The 14010-nt window shown below is 36.5% G+C and overlaps 1 protein-coding gene across 2 annotated transcripts in view; it reads left to right on the top strand.

Moving 5' to 3' along the window:
* Nucleotides 1–14010, top strand: part of ERC2 (ELKS/RAB6-interacting/CAST family member 2) — a 439036-nt gene that overhangs the window by 159200 nt on the left and 265826 nt on the right. For both annotated transcript variants that reach the window (XM_032211271.1, XM_032211270.1), the window contains exons 4-5: nt 998–1153; nt 7247–7414. In XM_032211271.1, the coding sequence (XP_032067162.1) occupies nt 998–1153; nt 7247–7414 (324 nt within the window). The remainder of the gene's footprint in view (nt 1–997; nt 1154–7246; nt 7415–14010) is intronic.

Genomic DNA, 14010 nt, shown 5'->3' with positions numbered 1-14010 from the left:
TCAGATAATTCAATCTCTCTAGCCAAAACAGTGTAGTTGTCAAGCATCTGAAAGTAATGTGACTATGGGGATGCTGCAATGAAAAATTGTCATAAGTTACTTTTTGTAACTTCACATGGTCACTAAATGAAGAGTTGCAAGTCGAGGACTACCTAAACTCTCATTCATACAGCACTCTTTTAGTCCTCCTGGTTGACTGTATGGAAACTTGACAGAATATAGATTTTCTGCAACAATGGAGCACTCATATTTTCAGGCCAATGCCTGAATAAATTAGTTACACATTCACCAATTGTTCTGCCCAAGATAAGAGAACAGATGATCTTCTACTTTTCTGCCTGTTGCAGTGGGTACCAGCATCCTTAATTTCACAGTAGCTGGAAACAGGATACTTATTTTTCTGTGTTGTATAGGCGGGTAGGGAAAGACTCCACACCCAAGTTGAAGGAATTTTAAAATATTTCCATTCATCTCTTAGTTGGCTCCACGTTAGAAAGTAATGAAATAAGTATGGTATAATGGTGGCTTTCATTTGGTTTGGATCTATTCCATTCTTGTTTTATCTTATTTGAAGAGACCGTGGCTTTTTATATCAGATGTGGTAGTGAAACAGATGTCTTAAAAAGGTTATAAACTTTAGCTTTCTCACTGCACAATAAAAGTATAGCTAGACCCAGATTTCTTGGCATTTTTTGGTTCATTATTTTATTTTATGTTCTTTTATTATTTTGCATTGCAGCCTACTTTTCTATTCATAGCACATTCAGAGTGCTGTTTAGTGGCTTAGCCAAGTGACAATAATGCATATATTTTTATTCAGCTACATAATTATTACTGAACTTATCTCAGTGCTATTTAGATGAGAAAGGGCTTCAGTTCCTTGTGCCAACTTAGTTCTTTAGATTTATTGCTCTTGTATCACCAGTTATATGTCTGCTTTTCATATAAATAATTTGTATAATAATTGCATACCAACACTTTCTTTACAAAACAATAGGACACAAAAATAGCTTCCCTGGAACGTAATATCAGAGATCTCGAAGATGAAATACAGATGTTGAAGACAAATGGAGTTCTGAACACAGAAGATCGAGAAGAAGAGATCAAACAAATAGAAGTTTACAAGAGTCATTCCAAGTTCATGAAAAATAAGGTATGTGCAGCTAAGAAAACAAGACTTATTAAAATTCTGATTTTTGAATGCGATTGGTGATTGTACTGTGTCAACAAAAGATCTGAAGAGGAGTATCTAGTATTAAAGAAAAATTTCCTGGTAAACCAGGTAGATTTTTTCCCCCATTAGTAATTCACTTGGTGAAAGAAGTTTCCCCGTTATATCTCAGGTACAGAGGCAACCTTTGTTAGAGCCATGTCAAGCCAGTGTGAAAAATGTGCCTTATTTTGAGGACATTCCCTGGAGGAAACCATATTAAATTGCCACAGAACAAGTACTTTTGTCTCTTTGAATAAAAAATCGTGACAATGGCATTCCTGTTATCAGTTCTTGGCCATCTCTCCTTGCTGAGTAATTACACCAAAGGCACCTGTGGGACTGGAAATCATTCATAGGTCCTTCAGGAGATTTTTCCGTGTTTGCAACAAACAACCATCAATTGTTTTCAATGTTAGGAAGCAATGTTAGGAAGCAATGTTAGGAAACTCTTTCAGTTAAAATATGATGCAAATAGAATAAAATGACTGCAAATACAGGCATAAAACATTTGAGCGAAGTCTGGTAGGTCTGATACACAAAACTTGTGATTGTGGTGGACCACTCAGATTTATACTGTGTAAGATGGGTGGTCGTATAAATATTTTAAACAAACAAGTAATAAACAAATACATTAATAGGCTATATAAACCTAAACCATTACTATATATATGGTTTACAAGGAATCATTTAATTCTGAGTGTTATACTGTATATTAATTGGAATTCTGTTAACATAAAGAGGAAAATTGTAATAATTTTGTGAATAAGAGACTCAATGCAATAGATTTTTCCACCTTATAGAGAAAAATGTTTGTTTATGGTTGTTGGTCACAGCCATCTGATCAGTAGTTGGATAATTGTGCCTCATTCTGATGAAAGCCTGACTAACCTCTGTCAGCAGCCCTGTCCTTTTTCTGACAATTGAGATTTGTAGCAAAAGATCATACTATTGCCATTCATCACAGGACCTTTCAAGGTGGAAAAAATATTTATAATGCTGTCAGCAAGGAGATCTCATTATACCCCATCTGTCCAACCTGAGATCACTGATAAAGAAAACCTGATAAATGTAAGTTCTGATTGATAGCAAACAGTAGAACAAAGCTCTTTTCATGGTCAACAACTTAAGGTGTTATAATACTCTTTGGGAGGAAAAAGCCTGGATTTAAGAAATAACTATTTAAGTTCTTTACAATTTAAATGGAAAAGGGGCATATGTCGCTAAAGGCAATCCATTGTGGAACATTGCTAACTTCCCTGAAAAACTAGGTTACATCAAAGTTTGGGGGGTAGGTACAGAAATCAAAGACATTAACAGCAAACACGATCTTCCAGATCCCCAAATGTCTAGGTGAAATGACAAGAATGGAAAAATAGGAGCAGGTAATTTTCTGGTTTCATCTTGCACGATTGGTTTTGGCTCTGATGGAAAATATAGGGTTCGCCTTGTGTTTGCAGGCTGTCTCTAAGAGAAAGAAATGTTGGAGTTAGCAAAACACACACAAGTCAAGAAGCAACTTGCAAAAAAAGACAATGATTGGGTTTTGGAGGAGAAAGCTGCAGCACTCTTTGATTGCCAATTAACTGGTTTGTTTGCCAGTTAACTGATTACCATTGTTGAAGAAATGTCCTTCTGGGTTCAGCTCCAAGTGGGGAAGAAAACACTGGAGACATGGAGGCTGCTTGGAAAGATGGTTTATTCTTGGACAGGGCCACATGGCTTGAGCCCTGAACAGAAAAGGTGATCACATGTTTCAATGTTGATGGAGAAGAAGAGAAGGGCTGAGGAAGGGGCTTGCTAGGCTTTTTATACCCTGTTTAGTCCCACCTCTCTGTTTCCTGTTTCTGTGTAAGAAATGTATTCTGATTGGTTGTCAGACTCCCATGGTGCCATGCAGGGGGCTACTCTCTAGGCTGTGATGAGTTCTCAGATGCCTTGTGGTCAGTTGAGTATATTATCATGCCTTTCTGTAGCTGCTGGTGAAGTCTTTATTATGTAAAGTGGGCTAGCCTGGCTAGTCTTAATGGCCCATTAACTGGGGATGGGCAGAAAGCTACAGGCAACTATTCTGTCTTTTAAAAGATGTTTCTTTCTTTTCACATCCAGAGAAATATTCTGCCTTTTCAATAATTCCTAGGATATTTCATTTTTCTGTGAGAGGGCTGGATGATAACTTCCCATACCAGTTTACTGATTGACATAATGAATAGAAACAATAAAAAAAACCTTAAAAAGATCAGAACATCTGCTCACTAACCATCAACACCCAGATTGAACAGAAATTAATATCAAGTTTAACACTAGACCAACAATCAAGCAATAACCCAATCAAGGAACTATCAACTCAGACAAACAATCAAAAAATAAACAACAGTCTAATCAAGGAACTACCAAGACCACTGCCATCAACACTGGCAGGACAAGCCACTAGTATATAAACAGAGAGCAAGCTCCTTTCTCTTCCAGAATGGATGGTGTTACTTAATTGGACAATGAAAGTTTTGCAAGAAAACAACTATCCTCCTAATAGCATGGAGGCCTCCACAATGAATTCTTAAATAAATCTAGTACTGTAGCACATATAATTTTTAAAGACTTATTTGGTTCCACTATTTGAAGTGAAATATATCTTGTAGCAAAAAGTAGTCATGGAGACTACTTGGTTGCTTCTGTTTTTTAAAATTGCCCTTTTGGAATGAATGCAGAAAATATTACTTTTTTCTTGCTATGACATGCTGACAGCATCATGTTCAAGATCACTTTACATGAGACTTCTCTGTAATGAGATTGTGCTATGAAATTCCAGCATTGTAGAAAGAGGAAAGCAGAGTTGTTTAAATTGATTTAGCTGTGGTTTATGAAAGGAACATCTTAACTTATTCTGTTAGAATTTATATTACAATACCATGCAATTTGTTTTTACATTTTGTTTGTATCATGCTTAGTCCTAAGTATTCATTGGAGAGTTACACACTTCTCAGAATCAGGTAACTGGATTGGCCTGCAAATAATAAACAAATAAATATGAAGACAAGCAATGAAGAAAGGAAGGCAGAAAGAAAAAATAAACAGAAAAAGTATCCCAGAGAATTTTTATGGCATTTTTACATCCCCAAATCTACCATTTGCTCTCCCTTTAGAGACGTTACAGGAAACATTTATTAAAAAGAATTTTACCATCTTGTATGAAGCAGGAAAGATTAATCAGAGTAGATCTGAAATGCTTTATTTTGTGAATGGCAAAACTCTTTACCAGCTTGTAAATCATTTTGAGAATAAAAAGAAATATATAGCATACCTGAAATGAAAATGATTCCATATTCGTTGAACAATTGGCTATCAGAGTTTGGTGAGTTGAATCATCAATAAAAATAGAAAGATCCTTTGATAGAGATTAGGTTGTGTGATATCATCTGGGACTAATATAAACCACATGCTGCAGTATGTACTGGTGTCAACTTTCCTTCCATTTGTATTGTGTAATATTACTCTCACCTTATTTTTTTATTCCAATTTTGGCTCTTTGTCTGTAGTGACACATAAAGGATTGTCAGTTTTGTCATCCATGCATTGGCGATATTACCCATTTTCACTTCTCCAAATGAAACATTTCTAAAGTGTTGTGCATTTGAATATTATGGTTCAATTATATCCTTTAATAATTTATTCTTTAACAATGCTTCTTTGTCATAGTTATGTTTGATCCCAATTAGTTGTTTCTTTTTTTCTGTAGTTCTTTTGGGCAGAATCTGCCTTCAATTAGTTTGAACGTCTCTGGATACGGGAAGTGCACTGAGACTTCATTCCTAATCATGTGTAATCTTCATAAATTATTCTATAAATTTTTTAAAAATCAAGCAGGATAATGGTTCTGATGTAGATATGTGAGTTTGCATTTTTCTTTAAATGTTCCACATGTGCAAGTAGATATACTATACCTTTTGGATTTAATTCTGAAAGAATTCATTCTGTATAGTGAACTAAAAAAAAACCAGTAAGGAATTTATAAGAAACATTTCCTTCTAATGTGAGCTGGTGAGGACCCAGATTGTTGGGGGCAATATGCTGACTCTCTGTAAACCGCTTAGAGAGGCCTGAAAGGCCTATGAAGCGGTATATAAGTCTACTGCTATTGCTATTGCTATTGCTATTAAAGCTGATAAATATTGTACTTTATTAATTTTGGACATGTGGTCTGAGCACTATAAATCTGTGATTAAATTCCAGATTTTTTTGGCTACCATTCTCATTTTAAATCCTTTTCCATTTTCAATATGTAGTGTAGAATGAATGAAATCCACAACTAGAGAAAGATGGCTTCAAGCATTTCCTATCTGCTTCAAGCATTTCCTATCTTCCAAAAAGGTTCCACATCCATTTGCACTACTCACGTGACCCTGCTCAATAACTCTCAGAAAGAGAGCTAATGACCAGATGACTGCAAGGAATATGAATTCCATTTCCCACCCTTTAGTCAGAACTGAAGAAACTTCTTGGATGAGAAGCAAAATAACTGGAGATATTGAGTTCAAGCAATATTCTTCTTGGTCCTGAGTACTAACTTCCGCACATTAGTAGTATATGTTTTATCGTTGTATATTACCTACGATACATGTATCATTCAGATAATTTCCATATCCTTTTCATGGTTTTCAAGAGAGTAAAGACTCTAAACAGTAGGAAAACCACACATTTACACAGATGTTCTAAAGACATTTGAAATTTCATATTTAAAGCACCATCACATGTACAGGCCATTATTCAAAAAGGTCAATGTACTGAGAGGCAGTATTGGTAATACTGTCAGAATCGTATGAATCATATACCTGCTAAATTGTCACAGGAGCTGCTTGGCCTTACACTGATTCCATAGTACCCATTCAACTGAATATTAAAACAATGTCCTGATAATAAAAGCATTTGAGGGGGGGTTCAAATTGCTGAGACAAGAGGATATTGCTGGAAATGTTCAAGCAAGGGCTAGACAGCCATCTGTCTGAGATTCTTTTAACTTGTATTCCTGCACTGGTGGCCTAAATAGTTGATTAAGGTTATTATAACGTTCTAATACTAATTAGCTTGTTCCATGTAATGGCCAGTGATTGGGTCTTGTGTGGGACTAGGGTAACAGTATTTTGATTGGCTTCCATTGACTTCACGGTGGAATTTCCGCATCCAGAAATACCTACAGGCCAATGGTGGGATACGACCAGTATGCCCCAGTACGGGCGTACCGGTGTCTGCTGGGACCACCAGGTACTGTTCTGGTACAGTGCTCCGGAAGGCCCATCTGCCTGCCTGCTCTCCTTATCTCTATTTGAGCTGACCGGGGCATTTGCACATGCACACGGAATGTACGGCGCCTGCATGATGTTCCACCAAGCAGCTGGAGAGTTGCAGGCAGTGGGTACACATGTACCTGCTGCACGCGTGCACATGGTGGACGCCTGGCCCCGTTGCAGTGTAACGGTTGCAACGGGAGCCGGAACCCACCATTGCTACAGGCTTAGGACAGAATAGACAATATTACTATATATTTCCAAGACAAGACCACCAATTCTTATACAATAATGCACAAACATTGAAAGGGAATATTTTTAGCATTTCCTCCTAGATGTGTTGAGCATAGATATTTGAGTTGGGAAAACTTCTCTCTCTCTAGGCTTTTATTTGTAGGTTTCCCCAATCATAGTTCCATTCTTCACAGTTGGAGAATTGACCAATTGGAGAGCAGTGTGGCTCCTTTTCTCCCTCTTACTAAATGAGCTTTGTTCATATCCTTGATACATAAAGGTAACCATAGTTTTTCCAGGATTATTATTTTGTAATGTTTTACTTTCGTGTTGTATGTTGCCTCCAATTTGTTCACATCATGATGAACAGCAATCCTGAAGTTGTCCATCTATAAGTTGTCCATCTGAATGCGATTCAATGTGCTTTTGCCAGCTTCTCCACTGCCCCTAAGGAAATATAGTATTTTGTTAATTGTTAATTAATTGTTAAATTAATTATTCTGCCCTTCATTTATTGCAGATTGACCAGTTGAAGCAGGAGCTTTCAAAGAAAGAATCAGAACTTCTTGCCTTACAAACTAAGCTTGAAACCCTTAGCAATCAGAATTCAGATTGCAAGCAACACATAGAAGTGCTTAAAGAGTCGCTTACTGCCAAAGAACAGAGAGCTGCCATACTTCAGACAGAGGTAAGGTAGTTTCTTAGCATCTAATAATTATTCAGGATAAATGTTTAGTTAATGGAGTGTGTCAGAATTAAAGGTGACATTCATGTTACAAATCTGTGCAAAAGACAAAATCTAATTTTAAAAAAATGGCTCCAAAATAGTAAAACAATATGATGCCCAGATCATCTCTCTAATACGTACATATTTTCTACTAACCTTGATAGCAGATGGGGGGGGGGGGGGGTTGGTTGAAATTAGAAGATTTTAGCAGGAAAACCACAATAAGTCTATGTACCTACAATTTTATTTCCCCTTGCTGCTAATATACAATTGCATTCATTTATCACTTTTATAGGAATGCTTCAGTTAAACCTTTGGAATTGGCACATAGTTCAGAAGGATATACAGATTAGTAGGAGTATAAAAACTGTAAGAAAAATTTTCAAAAGGAAGCCAAATGATTAATTAATGCGGAAAGATTCTTTTGACTTTTAAAAAGGTTAATATTTCCAATAAGTTATCTCTGAATTTGCTCAAAGCTATTATTGCGAAGAGAGTGTTGTTCCCTTGCTGTCCATCTTCTATCTCCTAAAAGGGAAATTGCATAAGGTAGATTTAACATGTCCCCTTATTTTGAGAAAAGTTGCATCAGGAAAGAAATTTGGAAGAAAAATAAAATCATTTAGGAATCATTCAAGTACTCTCCTTCTCCTGGCTCCAAGATGACTTATTTATTGTTGAAGATGTGACTGTGCATATTAAAAACTTGTGTTCCTCGTTGCATTCTTCCCTTCCCCTTTCCCCCAAAAGCAAACTCTGTTGCTTTTCAACTGCTAAATTTCAGTCTCCTTGATGATATATCTTATTTTTCAATTTTGCAAAATCTTGAGTAAAATGGGCACTTTGAATAAAATTATTCACCAGTTGCAAGGGTTTACATGTCCATTGTTTTCATGGCATAATATATCAAGATCTAATTTCCAAAATCATATAATAACTTACCAAGGGCAACAGAAACTACTTAGTTCAATTGGTAAGGAAGTTGACAAGTAGCAAAGGTGCAGCAGAGATACCTGTTCTCCTTTAGTGGCTGTGATAATTGCTAGGACTAGGAGTGGAAAATAGTGTATTTGTGAGGGTTGTAAATTCAGCCCTGTGTTTGATGAGGGGTGAATCGTGGTTTTTCTTTGGAGCATACTTTATGATTAAGTAAAATAAACCTGAGGTAGATTCTAAGAAACATATTTTTATTATAAAATACATAACAAACAAACTTACTGGCTAATAACTACATTCTGGTAAAGTTCCTAGCCTACCTCCTCATGGCAGGCAAAACAGAAAGAGAGAGAAGAAAGCAACGGACATGCTCAGTAGGCTTACAGAGAAGAATCAGCCTACCGTATGTCTTAGAATATAAGCACAGCTGGCAAAAAAAAAAAAAAAATCATGACAGAATTAAAAATCACATTGAGGTTCATTGACTCTATTGTCTGCATTTTATTTTCCTCTCATGTTGGCATAACTAAAAGATGCAAATACAAATGTGTTTGTTGCTTTAAATTTGATGTGGAAATTTTTAAGAAAACTAGGCCACTAAATTGAAAATCCCATTACTCTCCATGCATTGTTGAGGGTGTTAATTATAGTTTTGCAATTATCCCTTTGCATTGACATGGATTTTTAACCCACAATTCTGTGCTGTTTTATAAGAGAAATTACATTTAATCTCTTATTTTAAGATCATGCTGATACAGTCATTTAGTTTATTATACGTTAAAATTGGTGACAAACAATGTGAAATTGCTGGCTATGTTTTCTTAAGCAGTCTGTAGGGATTTAGTAATTAATTACTGCAAACAGTCTGAGTAATTATAAGAACTATCATTATAGCAAATTAAGCAGGAAATCAATTGAAGCACAGTTTCAATTTGTAGAGTATCTCTGAATTTCTTCATTAGAATAGAGGTAGCTTTTTAAAAATACAGAACCATTTCACGACAAACCAAGTGTAAAACCAATAGTCATTGGAAAGGAAATGTGATAAATGTTAAAACAGGCCTTGTCAGGAACTGAAGTTAATGAAAACGATTCCATAATTCTGTGAATAATTACTGATGTATACTGCATATTGATTTTTTAAATAAAACTGAAACTGAAAATAAGATAAAATTTCAGTTGCCTTGATTTTAAATAAATGAAAACTTTACTTTACATAGTAGTTACTTTGCTGTCCTTTGTAGGAAACACGTAAACAGAAGTGCAGAGAAGGCTGTTTCTCAAATCTAATTTAAATGTTAAACTTATTAAATATCAAAAGCAGCTTTTGAATCAATTCAATGGAAAACAGATGTCTGTATGAGTAAACACCACAAAGTGGGTAAATTGGGACCTTTTGAATTTGCAGTGTTTCACTTCCTTGTGTTGTGTCAGTCAAGGTTACAGGATAAAAAATTATTTGCCTGCAATATGCTTTAAAGATCTTGGATCATAACTAAGGTGACCAGACGTCCCGATTTCAGCGGGACAATCACACTTTATAACAATTGTCCCGTGTCCTGGGCTGTTTTAAAAAAAGTCCCGATTTTCTGGCTTCATGTTGAAAGCCCAGTGGATTTGCTTAAGAAATCCCTACACACTTTAACAATATTTTTTTTCTATTAGCCATCAAATACTGCAGCAAGTGTGTCAGTAATAATAGCAAGACAGACATAGGATTTTCCAGCCAGGTTAATTTTACCTTTTTATGGTTTTGATGTTGTATTTAATTTTATCTGTATTAGAAACTTATGAAGGCTGTGCAACATTTTGAGGTGATATAGAGTATGTAAAGGCATGAATACACCTTAATCATAACACCACTCCTTCAGTACTAGGTTCATTTAACTTGATAGGACTATAATGAGTTTCAGTGGGCTTAGATCTTTTCCTAATAACAAATACTAATCTTTTTTTCTGGGGTGTGTCTATGTGTGTGTGACTGGTTCAGATAATTAGGGATATGATATTATGCATAAGTGTTGTGAAGCTGTTAAAAATAGGCCGGGTTCACTCAAATTTAAATTGTACATATGAGCACTTGATTTCAGAAGAGGAATTGTGTATCAAATAATTGAAACTTGATGAAGAGGAATCTGGGAAAATGAAGTAAAGAAGGGACATAACCGCTCAGAATACCTGTGGAAGCATTTGAAATCTGGTAAACATTCCATGAAAAATATCACCAAGAAGGATGCCAGAATGATGGAGGGATCAAAACAAAGAAATTATCACAGGGTCAGAAAGTTTTATTTGTAAAACTGCCCAACTGAGAACAAAATAAAACACAAACTGCATAAATGCAAAATAAAAAAACCACAAAAAGGAATAAACAAAACCCACACATGGTTTTATTTCTTTATTTTTTATTTATTTCTAAAACATTCTGTAAATTCCAAGAAAAATGAGATTTCTTTTTAACAATTTTTAAAACTAGTAAACAGGGCATGAAGGCAACTGGATCACTGGGTAAAGACAGACAGAAGATAGATCTTTTTATTGGAATATTAAAAATTACATAGTATCAGTCCAGGTAGTTATCATCTGTAGAACTCTTTAAAAAAAATGAAATATAAAATTTTCATGTAAAATGTGACTTCTAACAAAACTCCACTGTTTGCCCCTAGCACCTCTCTCCTTAGAAGTTGGGAATGTGGTCATCAGAGATGACTGCTGTATTATATGTGAGATAAAGACCATGAAATTCTGAATACCAGTCCATAGGAAGCAATTGCACAAAAAGGCATAGTTTATATGTCTCGTGTGTGGCTTTCTCATTGCCACTTGTTACCCACTGTGGGAAACATGCTGCATTGGAAATTGTTGTTTCTTAGAATTTGGGAAATATGCCTCAGGATATTCAGGCTAAAATTTGCAATTGCCTGTTTCGTGGCCATATTTACTATGGCTCATATTTACTATTTAATCTATTGCTGTTCCATTCCCCCTATTAAGCACTATTTACAACCTGATCTTCATATTACCTATTTATTTGTAAATTGATACAGCTGCCTATCTCACGTTTGTGGCTTTGAGTGGTGTACAGGGTTAAAAAGACAAAGCAATGCAATAAAATAATAATAAACCAGCAAAAAACTATTAAAATCTATTAAAAACCCATTAACATTCATTTGAGTGTGATTGGTGAAATGATTCATTCACTTACTGATGCAAATTTATTAAAATCCAGCCATACATATTTAGGTGAGGAGATCTGGCTTCCTTTAAACTCAGATCCCTTCATTTTGCGCCTTGTTTCTGATCTACTATTGTTAATGTTACTTATCATTATCATGAGTTTCATGACAGCTTTTTTTTTTGCTGTGTGTATATGCACCTGTAGTGATTCAGTTTGAAAATATTCCTGCAAGATAATTACGATTCTGAATCTATGTATTTCTTAAATGGCCAAAGTCAGAAATGTCTACTAGTAAAAAGAAAAGTTTTTTCAGAAGTGCCGATTTAGCTTTTGTTAGTGCTATGAACGCCAAAATATGTGCCTACACAAATTTGATTGAATCAGTCCAGTGACTATGTTATATCAGAGATGCTACAGATAGTCAAAATAGTTGTCATGGTAACATACACATTTTTTTTCCTAATTATTGTGATCTTTCCACTCCAACTAATATATGCGGCATCTGTTATTTTTCAAAATGCTAATTCTGTTCTGATTTGGAAACCAGACTTAAAAACAAAACCTAAGAGGAAGAGAGGAACTATGAAATCAGAAGGATGATGCTTCATTTCAACTAGAGACACAGATTCAAGAAATTGAGATGTGAAGCAAACAGTGACATGCAGTGAGGTTTATGGCTGGTGAGGCATTGACACAGTGGTGGGTTTCAAAATTTTGTAGAGCCTCTTCTGTAGGTGTGGCCTGCTTTGTGGGAGTGGCTTGCCAGCCATGTGACTGGGTGGTAGTGGCTTGCCAGCCATGTGACCAGGTGGGAGTGGCTTACCGGCCATGTGACTGGGTGGGGTGGAAAATATGGTGAAACTCACTTAACAACACTCTTGCTTAGCAATCAAAATTTTGGGCTTCTTTCTCTCTCTCTCTCTCTCTCTCTCTCCTTCCTTCCTTCCTTCCTTTCTTCCTTCCTTCCTTCCTTCCTTCTTGTGTCTCTCTCCCCAACTTATTTTCCTTCCTTCCTTCCTTCCTTCCTTCCTTCCTTCCTTCCTTCCTTCCTTCTTATCTCTCTCTCTCCAACTTTCTTTCTTTCTTATTCTTTCATTCTCTCTCTATCTCTCTCCCTCCTTCTCCCCCCCTCTCTCTCACACACACCATTTCCCTCATGTCTGCCAGACTGCCACTGACGGCTCTCAAAGAGAAGGAAGGACTCCTGCCTTGGGAAGGGGTTGGACTAGATTACCTCCATGTTCCCTTAGATGCTCCTAGGTCTACTCTACTCTACACACATATGTTCTGCTATGTGCCAGTTGAAACTGTTTTGCGTTTGGGTGTGAGGGGATGTTGTTAGAAACCACATTGAGTATTCTGACTAGGTAGGGCAGAGTATAAATAAAAATGTATAAATAATAATAATTATTTACTATTTTATCCTATGAGTTAAAAACAGATTTTGGTACTGTTTAAGCGATGAAAATGATGAATAGTTTTAAATAAATGAATAAATTACTTTTTTAAAAGGCAGGTTTCAATGAAATTCACACACATAATATTCAGGCTCACCACTGAAATTGGGAATGAGAGTCTGTGGCTCTACGTCTTACGATCTTCTTCCCCGCCTCGGTTCTGTGAGTGAGAGGTGCTGCTGCTGCGGCGGCGGGGGAGTTGGGTTGCTGCCCACCAAGCAGTGTGTCCCATGGCTAGCCCAGATGGACGCTGCCATCGCTCGCTACCACTTAGGCCGGTGCCCGGGCGCCGGGCAAACACGCAGAGTGGGTGTGGCGATAGTGATGGCAGCTGAGCAGGAGAAACGCTTTGCTAAAATGTGAAATCTCACATATCTTACCATCACATCGTAGAGAATAGTAAGCTACAATAAAGCATGTCCTATATATCTCCCTAGCTATCCATGCTGATGTTTGCTGTGCTTAATAATCCTTCTGTTTTCCCAGTCTAAGGTAGATTTGGTTTTGCTCATTTTGTCATATGCTCATATAGTTGGAGGTTGAGATGGAAAAGAACAGTCGTAGTGGCTTCATTTTTACTTGGCTTCTCTGCAATTTCAATGTCATCTTGGGACAGAAAACTGATTAATTAACCCCATGGTCAAAAGTCCCCTTGATACAACTAACTAAGGGAATTGTTTTAACCCTATGAAAACTATGTCTGCTTAGGGATAAATCTTATCTGTCCAGGGTCTAAATGGATGAACTGATTCCTTTTGGAATCCACTCATCCCACTGGCCAATCAAGCCATGGACAATAGCTTAGAGTTACAGATTAGAGATTAGAGATTGCAGGGGGGAATTTATTTTTCTTCTTCTTCATTCTGTCTGCAATCACCTGGGATCTCCTAATCTGGGATATGAGAACGCTTTGAGAACGCTTTGGTGGGCGCTGAGAGAAGGAAGGAATAAAGGAGGCTGCAGGGCAGACTCATTTGCCTCAGCTA

Source organism: Thamnophis elegans, chromosome 2, assembly GCF_009769535.1.
Source record: "Thamnophis elegans isolate rThaEle1 chromosome 2, rThaEle1.pri, whole genome shotgun sequence".
In the NCBI taxonomy this organism is placed as follows: domain Eukaryota; kingdom Metazoa; phylum Chordata; class Lepidosauria; order Squamata; family Colubridae; genus Thamnophis; species Thamnophis elegans.
This window is presented reverse-complemented; position numbering and strand designations above follow the sequence as displayed.